This window comes from Dipodomys spectabilis, unplaced genomic scaffold (genome assembly GCF_019054845.1).
Source record: "Dipodomys spectabilis isolate Male_0828 unplaced genomic scaffold, ASM1905484v1 ptg000266l, whole genome shotgun sequence".
Lineage (NCBI taxonomy): Eukaryota > Metazoa > Chordata > Mammalia > Rodentia > Heteromyidae > Dipodomys > Dipodomys spectabilis.
The window spans coordinates 1,248,915-1,271,424 of NW_024870943.1; the positions used below are offsets into that span (position 1 = coordinate 1,248,915).

Here is a 22,510-nt window from a genome sequence, read left to right on the forward strand (position 1 = left end):
TAGCCTTGAGCTGAAGGGGTGAAGAACATTGCGCAGGCCCAGATTTCAGGCCCTACAACCGACCGAAAAAAAAAGACAATAGAAAATGAAATATTTAGGCATATTCTCAAGGATATATATAGGTCCTTGAACACCATATCCATTGTGGCACTACTTGCCATAGCCAAGAGGCAACCCAGAAGCTCCATGGTGTCTGCAGAGAAATGAGTGACACTGGACATGTTTGTGTGGAGCAAAGTCAGCCAGGTTCAGAGCAGTGGAGTCAAAGGCCCAATTGTGGATGAACGCATAAAGAAGATGGAGCCTGGTCAGTCAGTGCTGGAGTCCCCGGCCGGAGGCGTGATCTTGGGATCCCGCCCCTCCTGGTGCCTCTGACGACCCTTCATCAGGATTTTTCTGTCCGAGGCACAGTTCAGTGCCCAGGATGATGAACACTGACATTGATGTTGATGCTGAAAATCAGATGGAACTGGAGGAATAAACACGACTTATTAATCAAGTGCTGGAACTCCAACACACACTTGAAGATATCTCAGCAAGAGTTAATGCAGTTAAGGAAGAAAACCTGAAGCTAAAATCAGAAAACCAAGTTCTTGGACAATATATAGAAAACCTCATGTCTTCTTCTAGTGTTTTCCAAACACCTAATGCAAAAAGCAAAAGAAAGTAAGGGATTGAGTTCCCTTCTCGTTTACAGAATTGCTGCTTCTCTCTTTCCCTCTCTCTCTCCCTTTCCTTCTCTATGTCCCTTCCCCCTCCCTCCCTCTCTCCCCTCTTTAAAACTTGGATACATTCCAAATGTTATAGTACCTTTGTTTGTGGCTTCACTGAATGTTTATTAAAATAATTTCAAATCTAGGCAAAAGTAAGTACTTAACAGGAGACTTCCATGATTCTGTGTATTATGTTAGTCTAAGAAAATATGCAGATGTATTGTACAGACTTTATAATTAGAATTGCATATATTTATGAAACTTGAAGATGAATGTTTTGTTGAATTTGCTTTGATACATAAGCTTAGTCTTTTACTACACACTTACTTAGTAAGATATACAAGAAAATAACCATGCTGTGAAAATGTGACCAAAATCATGTACTGAATGCACAGCTTTATGTATGTACCTGTTTAGCATTGTGTGCCTCTCCTCCATCTGCCTCATCCTCCCCATTTACCTTCTCCTAAGTCCAGATAGTTTCACATTTGTAAAAGTACTTTGAGTAGTAATGACCTGACAGTAACCGAATCTGTAAGTCCTGAAGTTAACCAAAACCTTGCCTAAAGTTTGTCAGTTGTACTTCCTAATAATAAAATAGGACTGATGGTTTCTCTTTAACCATTTGAAAACAGATTTGGGCTATAAAGAGGATTTTTAAGTTGAAACTAAATTATCAAATTGAGATCGGTTAAAAACAAAGAACCAACTTGTTTTGCACGAAATAACCCACTTGGTATCTGAAAAGATAAGAATTTTGGTTATGGGCTGCGAAGGTGGCTCAGTGGTAGAGTGCTTACCTTGCATGTATGAGACCCTGGGTTCGATTCCTCAGCACCACATAAGAAAAAGAAAAGCGGGAAGTGGCGCTATGTCTCAAGTTGTAGAGGGCTAGCCTTGAGCTGAAAAGCTGAGGGACAGCACCCAGGCCTAGAGTTCAGGCCCCATAAACAGACCCCCCCAAAAAAAGAATTTTGGTTTTATATCCATTAAGAGTAGAAAGTCTGGGAGGAATAAATAGAAATAGGTAAAAAATGATATGATAAAAGTAGGTACAAACTCCAAACGTTTTCACTCCAGATTTGTATTATCTCTGGCAAAGAACAGATCTTCCAGTGAATACATATCTAAATATATGAAAATTGGTTAAGTTTGACTGATCTTACAAGCGCCACATGCTATGCTATTCCAGCTCTAGGGTTTGGTTGCAAGGTTTATTTGTTGTACCTAGTCAATTAACTGTTACCAAATTCTTTGAAGAGTGTACTGGTATTAGAATCATGAATGAGAGAATTTTATATGTATAATATTTGGTAAGCTCAGTATTTTTATCTCACTCTGTAAATTCAACTTATTGGTTTGTAGAAGTTTAGTCATTCTCATAACAATTTCTAAAAATTTAGTTCATAGATTCCATTTGGTAAAGTAATCAATATCGCCTCCCTTCTTTGTTTGAAGAAGCGAACCCGCCTGTCTTAGGGTGGGTGGATCACCTTGTCTGCCTTACCAGTCATTGGGCACTTTTTCAGAGCGAAGCTGAAGGCCCTATCTTAGGTTGGTCACACTCGCACCCCCTCTTACTCATCTCTGGCTGCAGTTCCTCTCAGGGGGAATTTATTTATATGGAGCTTGATCTTATGTAGCTGGCTGGCTAAACTCACAAGAGAGTTTTGCAGTGCACGTATAATACAAGGAAGGCATAGAAAAACCATCAGTAAAAACATTCCCAGGCCAAGGAATGACATTAGCAATCCTTTGACATAAGTCAGGGAAGGGATATAGCATTGAAATTGTTTAAACAGGTTTTTTTTTTAGCAGTTTTTGCCACTTTAGAGTCCAGAGGTAGGGCTTATGTAGCATTATGAGCAAGCTGATTAAGATAATGGGCTGTTTGTACATTTTGTGTCACAGCAGCTGCCGCTGCAGAGGCACCTAATGAAATAAAGCTCAAAACAACAGCTACAAGTAGCCCAACAAATCGACGAGGGCACATTAGTTCTTTCAATTGCCTTAACATCTGAATGCCAGAATTTTCATACCAAGTTTTAGAAATATTTACAGGAAGCATAACGAAAGATGCTTGCCTAACAATAAGTATGGATTTAGTTATGCCGCTATACAAGCAATTAGTAAAAGAACAATTAGAACAGGTGACATAAAAATAATTAGCTCCTACAGAGCTATTAAACAGTCCATACATAATCACATGGGGTGGTGATACACAACTCATAATATATTTTAAAAGGAATTAATTGGGCCAGGTTATGTTGTTGAGTGCAGCCACCAGCATCCAAACATGATGTTGAGGATGTCCATTCATCCACCACAGTCCAAGATTGTACTTATTAGTAAGATTAGCTCCAGACCAGTCCATTAATTGAGAGTTAGTTCCAGAAATATTGGTAACAAATTGCTGTACATGCCTGTACCTTATTGGATGAGGCTCTCCTGTAGATACTACTATTTGTGAAGAATTAATGCAACGGAGTATCATATAGAATGGAGAAGAATTTGCATGAACTGGGTGTTCAGTTGGTAAAGATGTCATCTGTCTATTGTACATTTGATTTTTGTCCGGGATTCAAATTTTATCAGTCATGGATAGCATTATAATACAGCTTGGAATGAAGCCTGTAGAGCTGGTGGTAAAGCAAAAAGGAATTCCAATATCTGAAGCTGAGATATTTCCCATCTTGCTGTGCTGGATGAAGGGATCCGGGGCTATATTGTATGCTGATCTATTGATGTGAATGAGTACTTCAACTCCCTCCCAAGTTGTAGGGTGCAAAATCGGGGTATCAGGCATGTAAGCCCAATGTGTCAGCGTTTGTGTCATCTGAATGAGCCTCCACAATCCTAATGCAATGCTCAGACAACCAGCGGGATTTATTTTCTTTCTGCAAAAAACCACAAACATGTCGTCGACCCCATGTTAAAACTGGATAGGGCTCGTGTTAATCACCTGTTAAAGGATCTTTACTTAACTTGGGCGAAAGCTCTTTCCTCTCTTTTTTTTTTCTTCCAAAAACTGCTGTGCTGCGGAAAGGCCATTACAGTCTAAGCTTAAAAAATTTAGTACAAATAAAGTGTGAGAAGAATATTAACAGGAGTGAGCGACTGGCACACTGCTAGGTTTGCATCTTTTAAAATCTGGAATCCGCCTGGGAAAAACATATTTACGTTTCTTGTCTGGCTTGTTTTCCTTCCCAAGATCTATGGTGAATTCCAGTTCTGTCCATTTTCCTGCAGGTGCCAGGCTTTGTTCTTCATGGAAAGTTGTTTTTTTTAGCAAAACAGACAAATATACAAGATAGAAAGGAGTAGACAGCAATAGATAGTATATTAAGAATTTGGAGTTATTTGGTGGTGGGGAATTGATATACAACATAGAGCTGACAGTATTTTCCGGATCTGTATACACCTGCCCGAACTGTAAAGCAGTGACCCGGATCTACCCTGTGCCTGTCAGCCAGGAGGGAGAGCTGGCCCAGCCCAGTTAAAAACCAACACTGCATAGAGATGACAGTTCACCAGCCAAGACTGAAAACTGAAAGTTCTGGGTGAAAACAGTCCCAAGCCTATGGGAACTGACCTGAAAGGGAGCCCCAGTTGCTTGTCCCACGAGAGCAGGGGAGACATCAAACCCAAGCTAGGTTGATGAGATAAAGACTGTCACCCTGTGCTGACTGACAGCGAGCCAGCCCATAGATGTCTACTGCTGCCCCAGTTACATGAACTAGTACTACTGGATGCCATGGACCTGTAAGTCCAGGCCAAGTTAGAATGTTGGCTTAACACCCCTCTCATCACGTGATAGGCTGTGGAGCCCAAAGTCAACCATAAGACTTAAGGATCAAATGAAGGAACAAGTTTACAAATTCAAGAATCAAAACCATACCACAACTTTCCAAAAACTCCGGAATGCAGCAAAAGCTTGTCAGGGAATTTACATCTATGCGGGCCTGGCATGAAAACAGTCAGGTGTCTCAAATGCAATCAACGATGAAGTACAGTCTAAAAGCAAACCCAGAACAGTGGATAGAAAGGTAATCATAAGGTCTGGGAATGTGGCTCAGTGGTAGAGCACTTGCCTTGCATGCTTGAGGCCCTGGGTTCAATTCCTCAGCACCACATAAGAAGGAAAAAAAAGCCGGAAGTGGCACTGTTCCTCAAGTGGCAGAGTGCTAGCCTTGAGCTGAAGAGCTGAGGGACAGTGTCCAGGCCCAGAGTACAGGCTCCACGACTAGACCGCCTCCCCCCAGAAAAGAAAGATAATCATAAAAATCAGCATAGAGCCAGCCAGGCACTGATGCTGCTCACCACTAATCAGAGCTACTACAGAAGTTCAGATGGTAGGATTGTGGTTCAAAGACAGCAGAAATGTCCATGAGGCTAATTATCAATAAACTATCCCCAGAATGTACAAAGCAGAGCTGTGGCTCAAGTGGTAGTGCACTAGCCTGGTGCTAAAGAAGCTTAGCAACAGTACCCAGGCCCTGAGTTCAAGCCCTAGGACAGGCACACACATAAACACACACACACACACACACACACACACACACATACAAATCAGGGTAAAATGAAAAAAATGGAGATTAAAAGAACAATGTAACAAAAATCAGTGAAAGAAGGTGAGCACTGGTGTCTCATGCCTGTATTCCTAGCTACTCAGGAGGCTGAGATCTGAGGATCATGGTTCAAAGCCAGCCGAGGCAGGAAAGTCCATGAGACTCATCTCCAATAAGCCACCAGAAAACTGGAAGTGGTGACTGTTTCTCAAGTGATAGAATATTCGCCTTGAGCTGACGAGCTGAGGGACAGTGTTCAGGCCCAGAGTTCAAGCCTCAGGACTGAAAAAAAATCAGGGAAGGTAAGAACTTTCCTTGGGAAGATAGCTAAGACTGACAAGCTTTCATCCAAGAACAGTGAAGACATCAATTAAGAAAACTAGAATATCATAACAGTTTTAAATTCAAGTTGTCACTGGTCAGTATGTTAGAAACTTAATCCAACACATTAAAAAACATAAAAGAAATGGATTCACTTCTTTGCATGTTGGACCCATCAGGATTGATCCAAGATGATTTTAGTCACCTAATTATATCTGTAATCAAGCAGTAAATAGATACACTGACTGGTTCTACCAGGTGTTCAGAGGTTACCACCAATGCCCCTCAGACAGGTTCAAAAATTAGGAAAGGAAGAATGCTACTAAACTCTCTCTTATACCAAAATGAAAACAGACTAGAGACAAGATTAGACACCTATTTCCATGAAGAGAACAGATGTAAAATATTTCATAACATACTTGCAACTAATTTCAACAATGCATTGAAAGATCATGCACCATGCCCATGTCACATTCCACCCAAAATTGCAAGTGTGTCTCAACCAGTCCTGGACAATTTGAAGAGTAAGACCCTGGACACCTGTGGCTTGGACCTGTCATCCTAACTACTGAGGCTAAGATCTGAGGATCATAGTTCAAAGCCAGCCTGGGCAGAAAAGTCCAGGAGACTCTTCAATTCCCTACCAGAAAACTGGAAGTGGCACTGAGCTCAAAATGGTAGAGTGCTAGCCATGCGGAAGAGCTCAGTGACAGCACCCAGGCTCTGAGTTCAAGCCCCACTACTGATTTCCTGCTGCCCCATCTCCCCCAAAATTCATTATAACAAGGATCCATCTGCTTTAAAGTTTTCTCTGCCAAGGCACTATCAGCTTTAAGAAGAAGTGAGTAGTTAGGGATTTTAATGAAGTAGAAACAATAGGAAGGTAGATACAGTCTGGCAGGGATCTGACAAGGCAAGGTGTGTGCAGTGTACAATAGTGGCCACCATCATGCCAGGACTCAGGTGTGACCCAGGAACAGAAGTCAGATGGCGCCTGTGCTAGGCATCAGTCAATGGTTACTCCCAGATCTGACCTGGCACGAGCGCTTCCTCCCAAAACCTCCCAGGACTTTCTTGGCCCTTCTGGATTCTGCTGTTTTGATCGCAATGGCAGCGATTCTCCTGACTGGTGGTTTTTTTTTGAGGATGGTGACCACAGTGTGGCCTGCTCTACCAGCAGGAGGTGCACAAGGGGTGGGGCTGGAGCCCCTAAACTTAGGATGCAGGGTGTGTTGGGGGGTAACTGACCTCCCAGCTGGTTCACAGGCTGAGTCGCACTTTTGTGTCACAACCCATTTTTCCTGGAAGGATTTGTCAGGAGCTTCAAGTCATCCCGAGGAGTGAGGGGTGAGCGTGTCTCATCCCTCCTTCATATTGAGCATAGTTACCAGGTGCTGCTGTGAATGAAGCCAAGTCAGGAGCTGGCTGTGAGCTCTGGCCAGCAGCTGTGTGGCGGGGGAGCTGGAGTTGGGGGGTCCGGCCACCGAGTGGAAAGGACACAGGAAACAGGAAAGGGATTGTACAAGATGGTGGCGCAGAACTGAGGGTGCTCAGGAAGAAAGGAGGAGACAGAGATGGAGAGAGACTTCCTGAATGTGTGAACTCTCCAGAAGTAATGAGTCCAAGCAGGGCTGCATGTCAGCATGACAATGGGAGGCTGTGCTTCCAGTGTACTGCAGGGGTACCTAACCTTGAGCTGAAGAGGTGAGGAAGAGACAGAGCCTAGGCCCAGAGTTCAAGCCCCATGGCCGAGCAAAGAAAAAAAAGAAAAGCGCGTGGAGCATTGCTGAGCACTGTAGGGGAGGGAAGCGCGGGGCATGGGTTGTCTTGGATTTGGATCAGGCTCAAGACAGAGTGTGAGGTGGGTGGAGGGTGTGGTGTTCCTGGGGAGCAGGTACTGAGAGAGGGCAGGGTGGGGGCAAGGAAAGCCTGCATCCCCTCAGAATGCATTGAGCTGGTGGAGGACGCGCGCTGCCCTTTAGGTCAGCAGACTAGGTCCACATCCTTGCTCTCCAAGGTGACACAGATGGGGAGGACCTCTGGGGATGGGAACACCAGGGGTCAGGAAAGGACCAGGGTGCGTGAGGTTAATGATGACACCAGACCGCTCTCCAAGGAGCCCAGAACACGTGTGTGCTGGGTGGAATGACTTTGGGTTGGATTAAGGTCGTGGGACCGGTAAGAAATCTGGCTAAAGCAAGAGTCGGGGGAGGGAGTGCAGGGATGGCAAGGCCTGTGATTAAAGCCTTTCTGTGGTGGGGTGGCTGTGGGAACTTCAGGATCAGGAGGAGGCACCTGGCTCTGAGCCCAGAGTCTGCTCAACACCCCGCATATTCCCTGGATGGCTCCTGGCGGCAGGCATACCAACTGCTTGTTTTCCTTTTCTGTGCTGGTCCAAGGACTTGAACTCAGGGCCTGGGTCCTATCCCTGAGCTTTTGTACTTAGGGCTGGTGACTGTCCCTGGGGTACCAGTGCTACTTCTCATTTGCTGTCACCCTGCAATTCATTCCTGAGAAGAAACGGGTGGAGATGGAGACCCCTGGACAGGAGGCCCTTCCTCTCATTCAGCACAGCAGCCCTGACCTGCACCCCAGAGGCTGTGGTAAAGTGACTTCATAACAAGGGACATGAGGAGCACTGCAGGAAATGTCACAATAGCCAAGCAAGGGACTTTCTCAAGGAGCCTTCATGTTGTAAAAACAACTTTATATTTAAAAAAAAATGTGCTTTTCAAAAATACACTTAATGTCCTTGATGAATTAGCAGAGAGTCTAGAGATATGTAACATAGATGGCCAAGTAAAAGAAAGAGTTGTGAAAATAAATTATGTGTAAGAAATAAGCACTGAGAAGACTAACGGAGTAACTGTCAGGAAGGAGCCCTGATGTTTGTGGTCCGTGCTACACCAGCAGGACTCCCTTCCTTCCTTCCTTCCTTCCTTCCTTCCTGTTAGGAGCCGACAGTAAAGTTCCAAGGTCATCTTGACCCTTGTGCTCACTTGAAGGCACATACAAGAAACTGGCTTTCATGAAAAGCACCAGGTGCCCGGGTTTGCTTTGCTATGTCTGTAGAGTTTGTTTTACTTTCTATCAGTTGACCTTGTCTTGTTTCAATCTGCACCTTGTTTTTATTAAAATTTTCCTTGCTTTTCTGCACTATGGTGACCTTAGGTTACCTCTTGACTTCTAATAGTATATAATAAGGAGAGTTAAAAATAAACGGTGCTGCAGTCTTGAGCTGCAGACCTCCCGACTTCATCCTTTGTCTTATGCCTTTATTTTTCCATCCTCGCCCCCGAATTCAGGATTCCCTTTCGTTGCCGGCAGGCTCCGGCAAGTGGCCCCCGAACAGGGACCCTGAAAACTAGGGATCAAGGCAGAGGACCCTGCTAAGGTAAGAGGACACGTCCAGAAAAAGAGCGGGTGATAGTATAGTCGGGAGTAAGAAATTATGGGGCAAGGAAACAGTCGCATGCTATATGTGCAGGCTCTCAAGGGTATGCTTCACGCTCAAGGAGTGAAAGTTAGACAGAGTCAGTTAGAATGTTTCTTTCACTTTGTTGAGGAAGTATACCCCTGGTTCCCGGAGGAAAGAACCATTAGTTTTAAAACTTAGAAGAAAAAAAAATTTGGAAAAAAGGATTCAGGGACACCATGATGCAAATGGCCTGTAAGTTAAAACATTGCTGCTTTGTGATTGTCTGGTATCTGGTAGCTTGCAGGTTCTGTATTGGGGTTGACAGGAGACTTGGCGGACTCAATATAAGACAGCCAACCGGGCCGGTGGGAGACGTCCCCCGGATCCCCATCAGGGTAAACTATACACTAGTGCGGACATTTGGGCCTACTGTAGTCCGGCACTTTCTGTCTGACAGACTACAACGCAAATGCTGTAAAGGTGTTTTTTCTCAATGTTTGTATGTATGTATTTTGGAATTCTTGGAATGTTTCTTCTCTCAGATTCATCCTGATGCAAGAGCCCGGAGGAAACTGGTTAACACCCCCTCAATATCTGGTTCTCTCTAGCTCCTTCTTTTTTACTTACCCTTTAAACTGACCCCCCCTTTCTACCCTTCACTGCCACCTCCTCCACCCTCTCTGGATCCAGAAGTAGGGGAGTGGGGGGGGATAAAAAACCTGGAGGATCTAACAATAACTTAAAAGGGCCAGCAGGGAGAACTCACAGCCAGATAAAACTGCCACTGAAGACCTGCAAATGACACCAGCATGATCCTAGCCTCGGGCCTTGGCCCAGGGGGTCTGAGTATGGGGGAGAACCTGTCAGTCTGAGGGGACGGCCGCTAGGGACTTCTTTCCCTTGCCCCAAGATGACTGGGAATTCTCCTCTACCTTGGAAGGTCCCTGGGTCAATATTTCAGGAATCTAAAAGAAAAATCCTCCAGAGGTGAGTAGAGGGGGTCTGAGTCCCCGGGTTCAAGTCCCCTGGTAAGTGGATTTGAGTCTCACTTGTGAATGGTGGTGAGATGTTGCCCCACTCACTGAGACCTGATTTTGTCTTTGTGGCCACATGTCTGTCTTGTCTACTTCAGTGTGTTTTCTGTTATGTTTTCTGAGGTAGGGGTAAACTGGGGGCCCATTAGCCCACAACTCAGCCTTTGGTTATTGTCTTGTCTAGTTCTGTTCTAGAATTGATACTTCCACTTCAGCCAGAGCACCACCTCCATGTTTGTTTGTTTGTTTGTTTTAGTGGTTTTTTGGAGATGAGAGTCTAAGAGAGTTTTCTGCCTAGACTGGCTTTGAAATGTGATCCTTAGATCTCGCCTCCTCATGAAATCAGAACAAAGGCATCAACCACCACACCAGCAGCTATTTTTTTTCTTTTTTTTATTTTTTATTTTTTGGGTCCAGTCGTGCTGCCTGAACTCTGGGCCTGGGCGCTGTCCATTAGCTCTTCAACTCAAGACTTGTGCTCAACCCCTTGAGCCACAGTGCCACTTCTGGCTTTTTTCTTTTTGCTTATGTGGTGCTGAGGAATCGAACCCAGGGCCTCAGGCATGCAAGACAAGCACTCTACCACTGAGCTACCTTCCCAGCTCCTTCTTTCTTTTTTTATTTTATTGTGAGAATATCCTACAGAGGAGTTACAATTATATGGGCAAGATAACGAGTACGTTTCTTATCAAGCATTGTTGCATCCTCTTTGTTTCCCCTTCCCATCCCTTCCCATAATCCCCCCCTCCCCGAACTCAATTCCCTCCCACACCAAAGTTGTAAAGTTCATTTTTCGACATAACGACTTGTATGTCTCATTGTTGCAATGGGTCCACCTGTATCCCTAGTTAAACGACTTGTTTTTTCCTTCCCCTCCACAAATTATACCAACATCAAATACAGTGAAAGCATGGGTTATACCATGGAGAAGGGACATACAAAGCAAAATAGAAATCATCTTATAAATATGTTAGAAACAATGGCGAGCTGCTATTTTCTTTCCAACTACTTTCTTCTCCAGAACAGAAAGGGCTTTAAGAATGATTTGCTTCATTGCATAGGGAACTATTAAGAAAGAAAGAAACAGTATAACCCCTGCTTTCACTATATTTGATGTCAGTATAACTTGTGGAGGAGATGGGGAAAAACCAGTTGTTTAAGGATACAGGTGGACCTGTTGCAACAATGAGAAGTACACGTTGTCATGTCCAAAACGAGCTTTACAACGTCGGTGCAGGGGGGGGAAGGGGGGGAAGGAGAAGGATTGGGATTGGGGGGATGGGGGAGGCTGGGAAGGGATGTGAAGGGTAAACCAAAGGAGGAGGCTGCAATGCTTGGTAAGAAATGTACGCATTATCCTGCCCATGTAATTGTAACCCTTCTGTACAGTATGTTCACAAATAAAATTAAATTAAATTAAAAAAAAAGAAAGAAAGAAAAAAAATCAAACGACTCAAAATGGAATTAGGAAAACATGTTAAGTGAGTTTAACAGTTTATCTTGAATTTGACAGGACTACCAATTAATGGGGCAGATTTTTGGAGGAAGTTGACATGACCTAATAAGCATTATTTCAAAATCTCACATTCCTACTTTCATATAATTTTGTGGGCAAGTACAATAGAGACAGATGAACACACACACAGATATATAGCACACAAATGCGCAGGTGTGGATGGGTGTGCACACCTCTATCTCTCAGCGGATGACTTTTATCTAGGTGTGGAGATTGTTGAATGGCCAAGCAAAGTTCAGCAAAGATGCAAGCATGGTGGTCCTCAGGGGAGGATCGCTTTCTTCTTCTTTGTGCAGGTGAAGAGGAGGTGGCAGGGTGTGGAGTTTCCACTCATGAGCAGGAAAGGGCTGAGGGCTGGGAAACAGTCCATAGCAAATGCCGCCATATGGTACAGCACAGGGCTGGGGTTGTAAATCACAGACAAGCAAATCTGACAGATGCAGGACACGGAATAAAAGGAGACAAAGGCGCTCAACAGAAGGAGGATGATTATGGTGGCTCTGAACTCCAGAGAGGCTCTTGTGGAGACATTGATCCTCTGGATGTGATGCATTCTCTGCTTGTGTCTGTACAGGACAAAGAGCATGGAGGTGCTGGCCCAGAGCATGAGTCCCAGACACAGAACTTCAGGTACTGAGAGCATGGCCATGTACAGCACATTAGCAGCTGGGTCCTGATGCATGGAAGAACAGTATCCATAGTCTTTTAAGCTTGTCATGTTGTCGTGTGCTTTGGGTCCGGTTATGAACATAAGACAAAAAATGCTCACCAGGAGGAAGACCCCCCAGCTGAGGTAGACGGTGGAGCAATGTGCTTGTGGGCTCTCACCTTCAGCCCTGCACACCTGGAGTCCCCCTGGCTGATGCTGACAGCAAGGAAGATGCTCAAGGAGCAAGTGCTACCGATTGACACCCCCCTGCCCACTCGGAAAAGATAGAAGAACATTTTACATTCCACATCATTGAAGAAATTTCTCCAGCCCCAAGCCACCATGGTTTGGGGAACACCCCTACACAGAAGACTTAGGAAGTTGCCCACAATTAAGTGCCTAAGAATCAAGTCTGTGGCTCTCATCCTGTTCCCCATGCAGGAAAGGAATAGATAATGGGAGAAAAGAGACAAATTACCTATAAACCCAACCACAGTCTGGCCTAAGAGGATCATCCCCATAGACACATGGGCATCTCCCATCCTCTCTGTTCCTTGAGTCTCATTCAGAGGCTCTGGCTTGGGAAACTGAGGCTTTCATGGTGCCAAGGGAACTCAACCTTCTCCATCCAGCATTCAGACCAACAGAAATACTGTCCTAATATATCTCATGTATTAGGAAAAATCCAATTCTATTCATCCATTGGGAACAGGAAGATGGCATTTTCAGGGAAATGGGTGAACCTGGAGAAATGGCATTAAGGGAAGGTGAGTCTGGTTCTGAGGTGAAGGCAGCTGCATTTCTCCTCCATAAAATCAGATCTAAGATTCTAAACAAGCAAGACCCTAGTGGCTCAAGACCGTAATCCTATCTACTCAGGGGCTGAGACCTTGGATTCCCAATTCAAAGCCAGACCAGAGAAGGAAAGTCTCTGAGACTCTTCTATGCAGTTAAGCACCAGCAAACCAAAAGTAGACCAGTGGCTCAAAGTGGTAGAGGCCTAGCCTTGAGCAAAAAGGGCTCAAGGAACATGGGAAAGCCGAGTTCAAGCTCTCTGTCTGACTAAAGAAAGAAACGTGAAATATTCGTGACATGTTCCCAGGGTCACATGCACTTATACTTCAATACACTGATGTGGGAGTGGGTCCCAAGTGTAACCCTTTTCTAAACATGGAGCCTACATTTCACAGAAGAAAAACCAGAAAGATGAACCAGGTCTGGGGTGGGGATGGTGGGGGTTAAGAAGGAGGTGGATGTTAGAGACAGAGAGGGGCAATTTTAGGGTCAAATGCCATTCTAGAGTCGCTGATGTGAACACATCTTCCCCAGCCCCTGGACAATCAGGGTTCCTCATCACTTGTCATAAACCAGGAGAGACAGTGAAGGGAGATGAAGTTAGGAACCAACAGGGCTTGGGGGTGAGGGGCCTAGAACCCCAGTTCTTTTAACTGTCCTAGCCCATTCCTATCCTTCCCTGTTTCTTTGTTATGGAACTGGGTTCAATCTGGAATCCTGGCTGCTAAGGTGATCCCTTACCCAGAGTGAGGAACCTGGGGTCTCTCCTGCAGGCTGCGCCTCTCCAGTGGCAGTGAACACAAGTGCTCGCCTCTTCTCTCAGGATGCGCATGGCAGGGGGGGTCGTTTCTGAAATGCACATGAGCACTTCAGAGCTGCAGAGGGCTCCTTAGATAGGGGTCCAGGAGGTCGGCAGCTGAGGTCGTCTCCTGCGGGAGCGGTGGTTTTCCCTTCACTTGGTGTGGCAAGCCAATTTCTCAGTGAACTTTTTCTTTTCCCCCATGTGACAATTATCAAGACACTTTTCACTTTCTTGTGGGTGCTTCTCCAGGGAGCAGGGGAGTGGTGCAGTCGCTTACGCATCCTGGATCCCAGTAGGACAGCAGGAGACACTGAGGCCCAACTTAAGATGACAGTAAACATCCTCAGCGATGTGTAAGCCATTTATCCCCAAAGTTTCTTACCAAAAGTGTCCCTTCTTTTTTTTTTCCAGTTCTGAGACTTGAACTCAGGGCTTGGGCACTGTTCCTGAGCTGCTTTTGCTCAAGGCTAGCACTCTACCATTGGCACCATAGCACCACTTCTGGCTTTTTCTATGTATGTGCTGCTGAGGAATTGAACCCAGGGCTTCGAGCATGCTAGGCAAGCACTCTACCACTGAGCCACCTTCCCAGACCTCCTCATCTCAGTCTCCTTTTGTTTTATCATCATATATGCTGTTAGAAAAAAAAATGGAAGCCTGTACTGATGCAAACTCAGGAGCCTGATATCAGAGAATCAAGCTTCAAAGCCAGCCTGGTGAAGAAAGAACATGAGATTCTTATCTCCAGTTCTTATCTCTCTCTGGTGGTAGAGTCCAGTCTGGAGTAAAAGAGCTCAGCAACAGCATACAGGCCAAGAGTTCAAAACCCTGGACTGGCACAAAAAAAAGAAACAAATAGAATGAGACATTCCTGTACAGGAGTTTCTTTGGCAATAATGGCCATTTTTTTTCTAAAAATGTTTTCATCCCTAGAGACCACATTTGGAGATTAGAGGTAAGCATTTCATGCATATTCCTGAAAGCAGGGTGATGAGTGATCTCTTTTCATGTCTGGTTGTTTCTGAGGAGGTAGCTTCATTCTCTAATTCCTTACTCATTTTCATCGTAATCAGTGGTGATTTTGAAGCAGAAAGTTGTCACTGTGCTCAGGAGAGGATCAGCAGTGACTCCTCACCCTGGGTTTCTGGTCTACCTCATTGCATGGACACCATTCCTCACCTGGATCCTTATGTTCTTGCTGACAATTCCGCTGCCTTGTTCTTGTCTGTTTCAAGAACATGCATTTGCCTTTCTGTGTCTGACTTCTTGCATTTTCCACAGCAATCTGTAGTTTTAGAGATGTGGCAGAAAATAACAGGATTTCCTTCTTGTTCCTGGCCTAGTTGTACTTTGTGATGGAAATAGGCTACATCTTCTTCTTATTTTTTTTTTTTGTGAAACATCTTTTTATTAAACAGCAAAGCAGAAATGCAACACAATTTTAAATATTTGTAAAATTAAGTCACAAAAGGGATTTAAAATGTTTGCAGTATGACTATTACATCTTCATATAGTTAAAGTCATTTATGAAATCATATACTAACACATAAGGTTATCCAATGATTAAAGTAGTTCAAATCTTATAACCGTAATGTATATTAGTTGATCTCGTTTCTTAGTATAATATCTTTTTTTTTAATTTAATTTAATTTTATTTGTGAACATACTGTACAGAGGAGTTACAGTTACTTGGGCAGGATAATGCGTACATTTCTTACTAAGCATTGCAGCCTCCTCCTTTGTTTACCCTACACATCCCTTCCCAGCCTCCCCCCTCCCCCCCAATCCCAATCCTTCTCCTTCCCCACCTTCCCCCCTTCCCCACCCCCCCGCACCAATTTTGTAAAGCTCGTTTTGGACATGACAACTTGTACTTCTCATTGTTGCAACAGGTCCACCTGTATCCTTAAACAACTGGTTTTTCCCCATCTCCTCCACAAGTTATACTGACATCAAATATAGTGAAAGCAGGGGTTATACTACGGGGGAGGGACATACCAAGCAACAAAGAGATAATCTTATAAATGTGTTAGAAACACATGCATGAAAGAAAAAAACATTAAAATACACATCTAAGGGTTCATTTTCCTGACATCACATTATCTGACCTTTTCCGCTTGACTCATACATATACTAGATATTACAAATAAGGGAAACCATGGGACCTATCTTTCTTTGGGCCTGGCTTACTTCACTTAATATAATTTTTTCCAAGTTTTTTAAATTTCCTAACAAATGGGGCAATGTCATTCTTTCTGATGGAGGCATAGAATTCCATTGTGTATATATACCACATTTTCTTGATCCATTCATCTACTGAGGGGCATCTGGGTTGGTTCCATATCTTAGCTATGGTAAATAATGCTGCAATAAACATAGTTGTGCTGGTAGCTTTAGTGCGGTCTTGTTTGTAAACATTTGGGTAAATGCCCAAAAGTGGGATTGCTGGGTCATAGGGGAGCTCTATGTGAAGTCTTTTGAGGAACCTCCATACTGCTTTCCAAAGTGGTTGAACAAGTTTACATTCCCACCAACAATGAAGTAAGGTTCCTTTCTGTCCACATCCCCTCCAGCATCTGTTGTTGTTAGAGTTCTTGATTTTTGCCGTTCTAACTGGAGTGAGGTGATATCTCAATGTTGTTTTGATTTGCATTTCTTTTATGGCTAGGGATGTTGAACATTTCTTCATGTGTCTATTGGCCATCCTTCTTTCTTCTTCAGAGAAGTTTCTCTTTAAGTCTTTCGCCCACTTATTTATTGGGCAGTTGTTTCTTTGAGGATTTCTTGTTGGGGGGTTTAATTTTTTGAGTTCCAAGTATATTTTAGATATGAGACCCTTGTCCGTTGTATGGCTAGTAAAGATCTTCTCCCAATCCGTGGGCTTTTTATTGATCTTGCTAGCTATGTCATTTGCCCTGCAGAAGCTCTGCAACTTTATGCAATCCCATTTGTCCAACCTTTCTTTGATTTGTTGTGTTTCCGGGTCTCTATTCAGAAAATTTCGGCCTGAGCCAAGGAGACCTAGGGTTTCTCCTATTCCATCCTGTAATGTTTTCAGAGTGTCTGCTTTGACTTCAAGGTCTTTGATCCATTTGGAGTTGATTCTGGTGCAGGGTGATATATAAGGATCTAGCTTCAGTTTTCTACATGTAGTTAACCAATTTTGCCAGCACCATATACTGAAGAGGTTTTCTTTCTTCCATTCTATTGTTTTAGCTCCCTTATCGAAGATTAGATGGCTATAGGTCTGTAGGTTCATTTCTGGGTTTTCAATTCTATTCCATTGGTCCTGAGGTCTGTTCTTATGCCAATACCAAGCTGTTTTGATTACTATGGCTTTATAGTAGAGTTTGAAGTTTGGTATTGATATTCCTCCAGCAGTGTTCTTTCCATTCAGGAGCATTTTTGCTATTCGGGGTCTTTTATTGTTCCATATGAATTTTTGGATTGCCTCTTCTATTTCCTTGAAGAATGAGGTTGGAATTTGGATAGGTATTGCGTTGAATTTGTAGATAGCCTTGGGAAGTATTGCCATTTTCACGATGTTAATCTTTCCAATCCAGGAGCATGGGAGGTTTTGCCATTTTTTTCCTAGTATAATATCTTAATATTACCTCTGATATTTGTTTGGAGCTGACAGTAAAGCTCTAAGGTCATCTTGACCCCTGTGCTCAGTTGATGGCACATACAAGAAGCTGGCTTACTTAAAAAACACCAGGTGCCTGGGATTGCTTTGCTATGTCTGCAGAGTTTGTTTTACTTTCTACCAGTTGACCTTGTCTTGTTTTACTGCACTTTGTTTTTACTGAATTTTTCCTTGTTTTTCTGGACTATTGTAACCTTATGTTACCTCTTGACTTCTAATACTATATATTAGGGAAAGTTAAAAATAAATGGTGCTGCAGTCTTGAGCTGCAGACGTCCCAACCCCATCCTTTGTCTTATGTGTTTATTTTTCTGGATCCTCGCCCCCTAATTCAGGATTGCCTTTCGTTGCCGGCAGGCTCCCGCAAGTGGAACCCGATCAGGGACCTGAAACCTGGGATCAAGGCAGAGGACCCCGCTAAGGTAAGAGGACGGGTCTGGAAAAAGAGAGTGGGTAAAAGTACAGTTGGGAATAAGAAATTATGGGGCAAAGTAAGAGCTGCACGTTATTTGCAGGCTCTTAAGGGCATGCTTCAAGCTCGAGACGTGAAAGTTGGACAGAGTCAGTTGGAGAATTTCTTTCACTTTGTCAAGGAAGTATGCCACTAGTTCCCGGAGTAAGGAAACATTAGTTTAGTAACTTAACAAAAAAAAAAAAAAAAGGAAAAAAGGATTCAGGGACACTATGATGCAAATGGCCTGTAAGTTAAAACTTTGCTGCTTTGTGATTGTCTGGTATCTATGTAGCCCACAGGTTCTGTATTGGGATTGGCAAAAGTCTTGGAAGACACGCTATGAGATAGCCAACTGGGCTGGTGGGAGACGTCCCCCTGATCCCCATCAGGGTAAACTATCTACTGGTGCGGACATTTGGGCCTGTCTATTGTTCGGCACTTTCTGTCTGACAGTCTACAATGCACATGTTGTAAATGTGTTTTGTCTCAATGTTTGTGTGTATGTATTTTGGAATTCTTGGAATGTTTCTTCTCTCAGATTCATTCTGATGCAAGAGTCTGGAGGAGGCTGGCTAACACCAACTTTTAATATCTGTCTCTGTCTAGCTCCTTCTTTTTTACTTACACTTTAAACTGAGCCCCCTTTCTACCCTTCACTGCCACCTCCTCCACCCTCTCTGGATCCAAAAATAGGGGAGCGGTGGGGGGTGAAAAACCTGGAGGAGCTAACAATAACTTAAAAGGGCCTGCAGGGAGAACTTGCAGCCGTATGAAAATGCCACTGACTACCAGCAAGTGACACCAGCAAGATCTTAGCCTCGGGCCTTGGCTCAGGGGATCTGAGAAATGGGGAGAACCTGTCAGTCTGAGCGGATGGCCACTAGGGACTTCTTTCCCTTGCCCTAAGATGACTGGGAATTCTCCACCTTGGAAGGCCCCTGGATCAATGTTTGCAGGAATCTGAAAGAAAAATCCTCTGGAGGTGTGGAGAGGAAGTTCGCATCCCCTAGTAAGTGGATTTGAGTCCCACTTGTAAATGGTGGTAAGATGTTGCCCCATTCACTGAGACCTGATTTTGTCTTTGTGGCCACTTGTTTGTCTTGTTTACTTCGGTGTGTTTTCTGTTCTATGTTTTCTGAGGTAGGGATAAACTGGGGGCCCATTAGCCCCCAACTCAGCCTTTGGTTGTTGTCTTGTCTAGTTCTGTTTTAGAATTGGTACCAGTTTTAAATGTATATACAACTGATTTTAATTTTTGCACGCTTTAAGATCTGTGTGTGGTTTGTATGTTTGTGAACATGTTCAAGATAGAAATTATCAATGTGCTGTAACAATTGGGTAAGTTTGTTTAAAATTTAAAAGGTTATGAAGTTTGGACATTACCAAAAATTTTAAAGAATTTTCACATTGTTTTAAATGACCTTTTATGGATTCTTTAACTTAAAAAATAAAAAAAAATCTGGTATGTTAAAATGCATAAAGCTGTTTACACTGTAATCAAGTTATCTTGCTTAACAAAAATGCATTGGCTGTTTGGAATATAGTTCTCTTGGCTAAAATTTGGGGATAAATATTAGAAGTTTAAATATAAAATTTTGTTTAACACTGTGAAAGACATTACCTGTTCTGTCTGTCTAAACTGTGTATTTTCATTAAAAAACCAAGAGATAAGAAAAGGAAAAAAACTTAAAAGCCAACAAATGACCTATCTTTAGGCACAAGGCTTAAACTCACAAAAGTGTAGTTCAGCTGGTCATACATGGTGGGACAGCCATGGAAGGAGTCCACGCATGGTGAAAGAGGACCAGCTGGCACAAACTCAGTTCATCTAACTCTGAAGAGTAAGATTAGGTGCGTGCCCATTCCATAGGATGGGCAAAGTGGCCCATCTTTGTTTTATCCTTTTTCTCTACAGATAAATACTAGAAACATGATAGTAAAAATTAGTGATGTGATGGTCTGATTAGTATTGCTAAAACTGCCCCTTGGACTTAAAAAGAGGGTTAAAAATGTATTTGTATAATGTGACTTGGTTTGATGTTCTACAATTAGGATATGTTTTTAAAAGTCATAAAGGTGTTAAGTCTAGCTGTTTGGTACAGGGATGGTGATTGTAATTCTTCAATTAAGGAAAAATTGTCATTTTAGTTTAAAAGTTTTAATATGTACTGGTTTTAAGACAAGCAGCCAAGGGACAATGAGTGACACTTGACCTTGAGATTTTAAGGGATTTTTTTAATGTAATTAAAAACGAAAATATAAAATAATAAAAGAGATTAATAGGAGGCTTAAAAACTTAGGAATGGATTTCTGGATATAAAGTTTAAAAGTATAATTGTTCTTAACATTTGCCTCAAAGTGGAAAAATTAGGATTACCAAAATAATTGCTTAATTGCTATTCCAGTTTGCTCTTATAGGTTTTTTAAGTTTCCAACAAGCCCAGAGCAAAACACAGAGGATTCTTACAGGTTTGTCAGATGTAACTTTGGCTCTTAATAAGTTTCAGGTAAGAGCATGCTTAAAAGCTACTTCTATGTTGACCACCTTGTTGCTTTTAATTGGAGTAAAGTGGCCTTTTATAAAACTCGTTGATCTGCAAACTGGTTCAAAGCCAGCCCGGGCAGAAAAAGGTCCTTGTGAGACTGTCACCTCTACTCATCCAGCAGAGTGCTGAAAGAGCAAGCAGAGTTGCTTTGGGACTCATAGTGGCAGAGTGCTAGCCTTGAGTTGTAGAGCTTAGAAACAGCACTCAGGCCCGAGTTCATGTCCAGCAACCAGCTAAGGAAAATACAGATAAAACATTTATCCCAGTGTAGAGAGGACATTCCAGGGACAAGAGCAATGGAAGAGCATCCAGAGACAGTAAGCCACTGCTTGGATGACAGTAATGTCAGATCCTAGAGTCATTTGTGCATGGCCCTTCAAAAATTGGTCAGAGCCAGGAGGTCATGGAAAGATAGTTTGTAAGCATGCCTAATATCCATGACTATCTACTTTGTAGGGACAGAAACTTGTGATAGTACTAAAAAGCTAAAGTTATAAAATGTGGAGGATGGTTTAAATCCCAACCGCCGTATGTACCAAAAGCCCTAATTGGAAATAACATTTGAGCTAACATCAGCTACATAAAATTCATCTGGTCAAGAAAAAGTTTGTAAAGCTAAGAGTGTGTTTCTATTAAAATCTGTCTAAGGCCTGCACAGGTGACTTAGGCATTGTTAGGGTCACTAGAGGTCACATTCCTAAAGATGCTTTTACAAACCAGAGTGCTAAACAAGCTACACTGCTGTAGCAGAAAAAAAAACTCTGTGCATTTGCCAAAATTTAAAATAATGTTCTTAATGACATCTAAAACTGGTAACCTCTTTGTAAAATAGACTAAGTTTGTAAGTTCCTGGGTAGGTAGGATCAACACTCCTGAGTGAGCTTGAAGAAGTTATAGAAGATGAATCTTCACCCATCATCCCCTTTTTTGAACAAGGGACAAAATTCATTAAAAAAATGTGACAAAATTGACAAAAAAAAGACGTGAAAAATAGTAGTACAGTCCTCAGCCCTCTATCTGCCTAAAAAGTCAGCCTTAGTCAGATTAGGTTACTGTCAGGTGATTACTACTCAAAGTACTTTTGCAAATGTGAAACTATCTGGATTTAGGAGAAGGTAAATGGGGAGGATGAAGCAGATGGAGGAGAGGCACACAATGCTGAACAGTACATACATAAAGCTGTGCATTCAGTACATGATTTTGGTTACATTTTAACAACATGGTTATTTTCTTGTATATCTTACTAAGTAAGTGTGTAGTAAAAGACTAAGCCTATATATCAAAGCAAATTTAATAAAACATTCATGTTCAAGTTTCATAAATATATGCAATTCTAATTACAAAGTCCTCACAATACAGCTGCACATTTTCTTAGACTAACATAATACACAGACTCATGGAAGTCTCCTGTTAAGTAGTTACTTTCGCCTAGATTTGAAGTTATTTTAATAAACATTCAGTGAAGCCACATACAAGGGTACTGTCACATTTGGAATGTACCCAAGTTTTAAAGGGGAGAGAGAGGGAGGGAGAGAGAAGCAGCAATTCCGTAAATGAGAAGGGAACTCAATCCCTTACTTTCTTTTGCTTTTTGCATCAGTTTTTTGGAAAAAACTAGAAGCAGACATGAGGTTTTCTATATATTGTCCAAGAACTTGGTTTTCTGATTTTAGCTTTAGGTTTTCTTCCTTAACTGTATCTACTCTTGCTGAGAGATCTTCAAGTGTGTGTTGGAGTTTCAGCACTTGATTAATAAGTCGTGATTTTTCCTCCAGTTCCATCTGATTTTCAGCATCAACATCAATGTCAGTGTTCATCATCCTGGGCACTGAACTGTGCCTCGGACAGAAAAATCCTGATGAAGGGTCGTCAGAGGCACCAGGAGGGGCGGGATCCCAAGATCACGCCTCTGGCCTGGGACTCCAGCACTGACTGACCAGGCTCCATCTTCTTTATGCATTCATCCACAGTTGGGCCTTTGACTCCACTGCTCTGAACCTGGCTGACTTTGCTCCACACGACCATGTCCAGTGTCACTCATTTCTCTG

General features: G+C 42.9%; 1 protein-coding gene and 1 pseudogene across 1 annotated transcript; one reads left to right on the forward strand and one right to left on the reverse strand.

The window, feature by feature from the left end:
* The first annotated feature begins 424 nt into the window (after positions 1-424).
* Positions 425-670, forward strand: LOC122125478 (annotated as a pseudogene).
* Positions 671-22,036: 21,366 nt separating this feature from the next.
* Positions 22,037-22,282, reverse strand: LOC122125479 (short coiled-coil protein B-like). The gene has a single exon (XM_042700036.1). It carries the CDS (start codon positions 22,280-22,282, stop codon positions 22,037-22,039), a length of 246 nt encoding a protein of 81 aa, XP_042555970.1.
* Positions 22,283-22,510: the final 228 nt, after the last annotated feature.

Bases quoted from the DNA above. Each gene is read 5' to 3' on its own strand.
- LOC122125479 (XM_042700036.1), bottom strand. From the start codon at position 22,282: ATGATGAACACTGACATTGATGTTGATGCTGAAAATCAGATGGAACTG.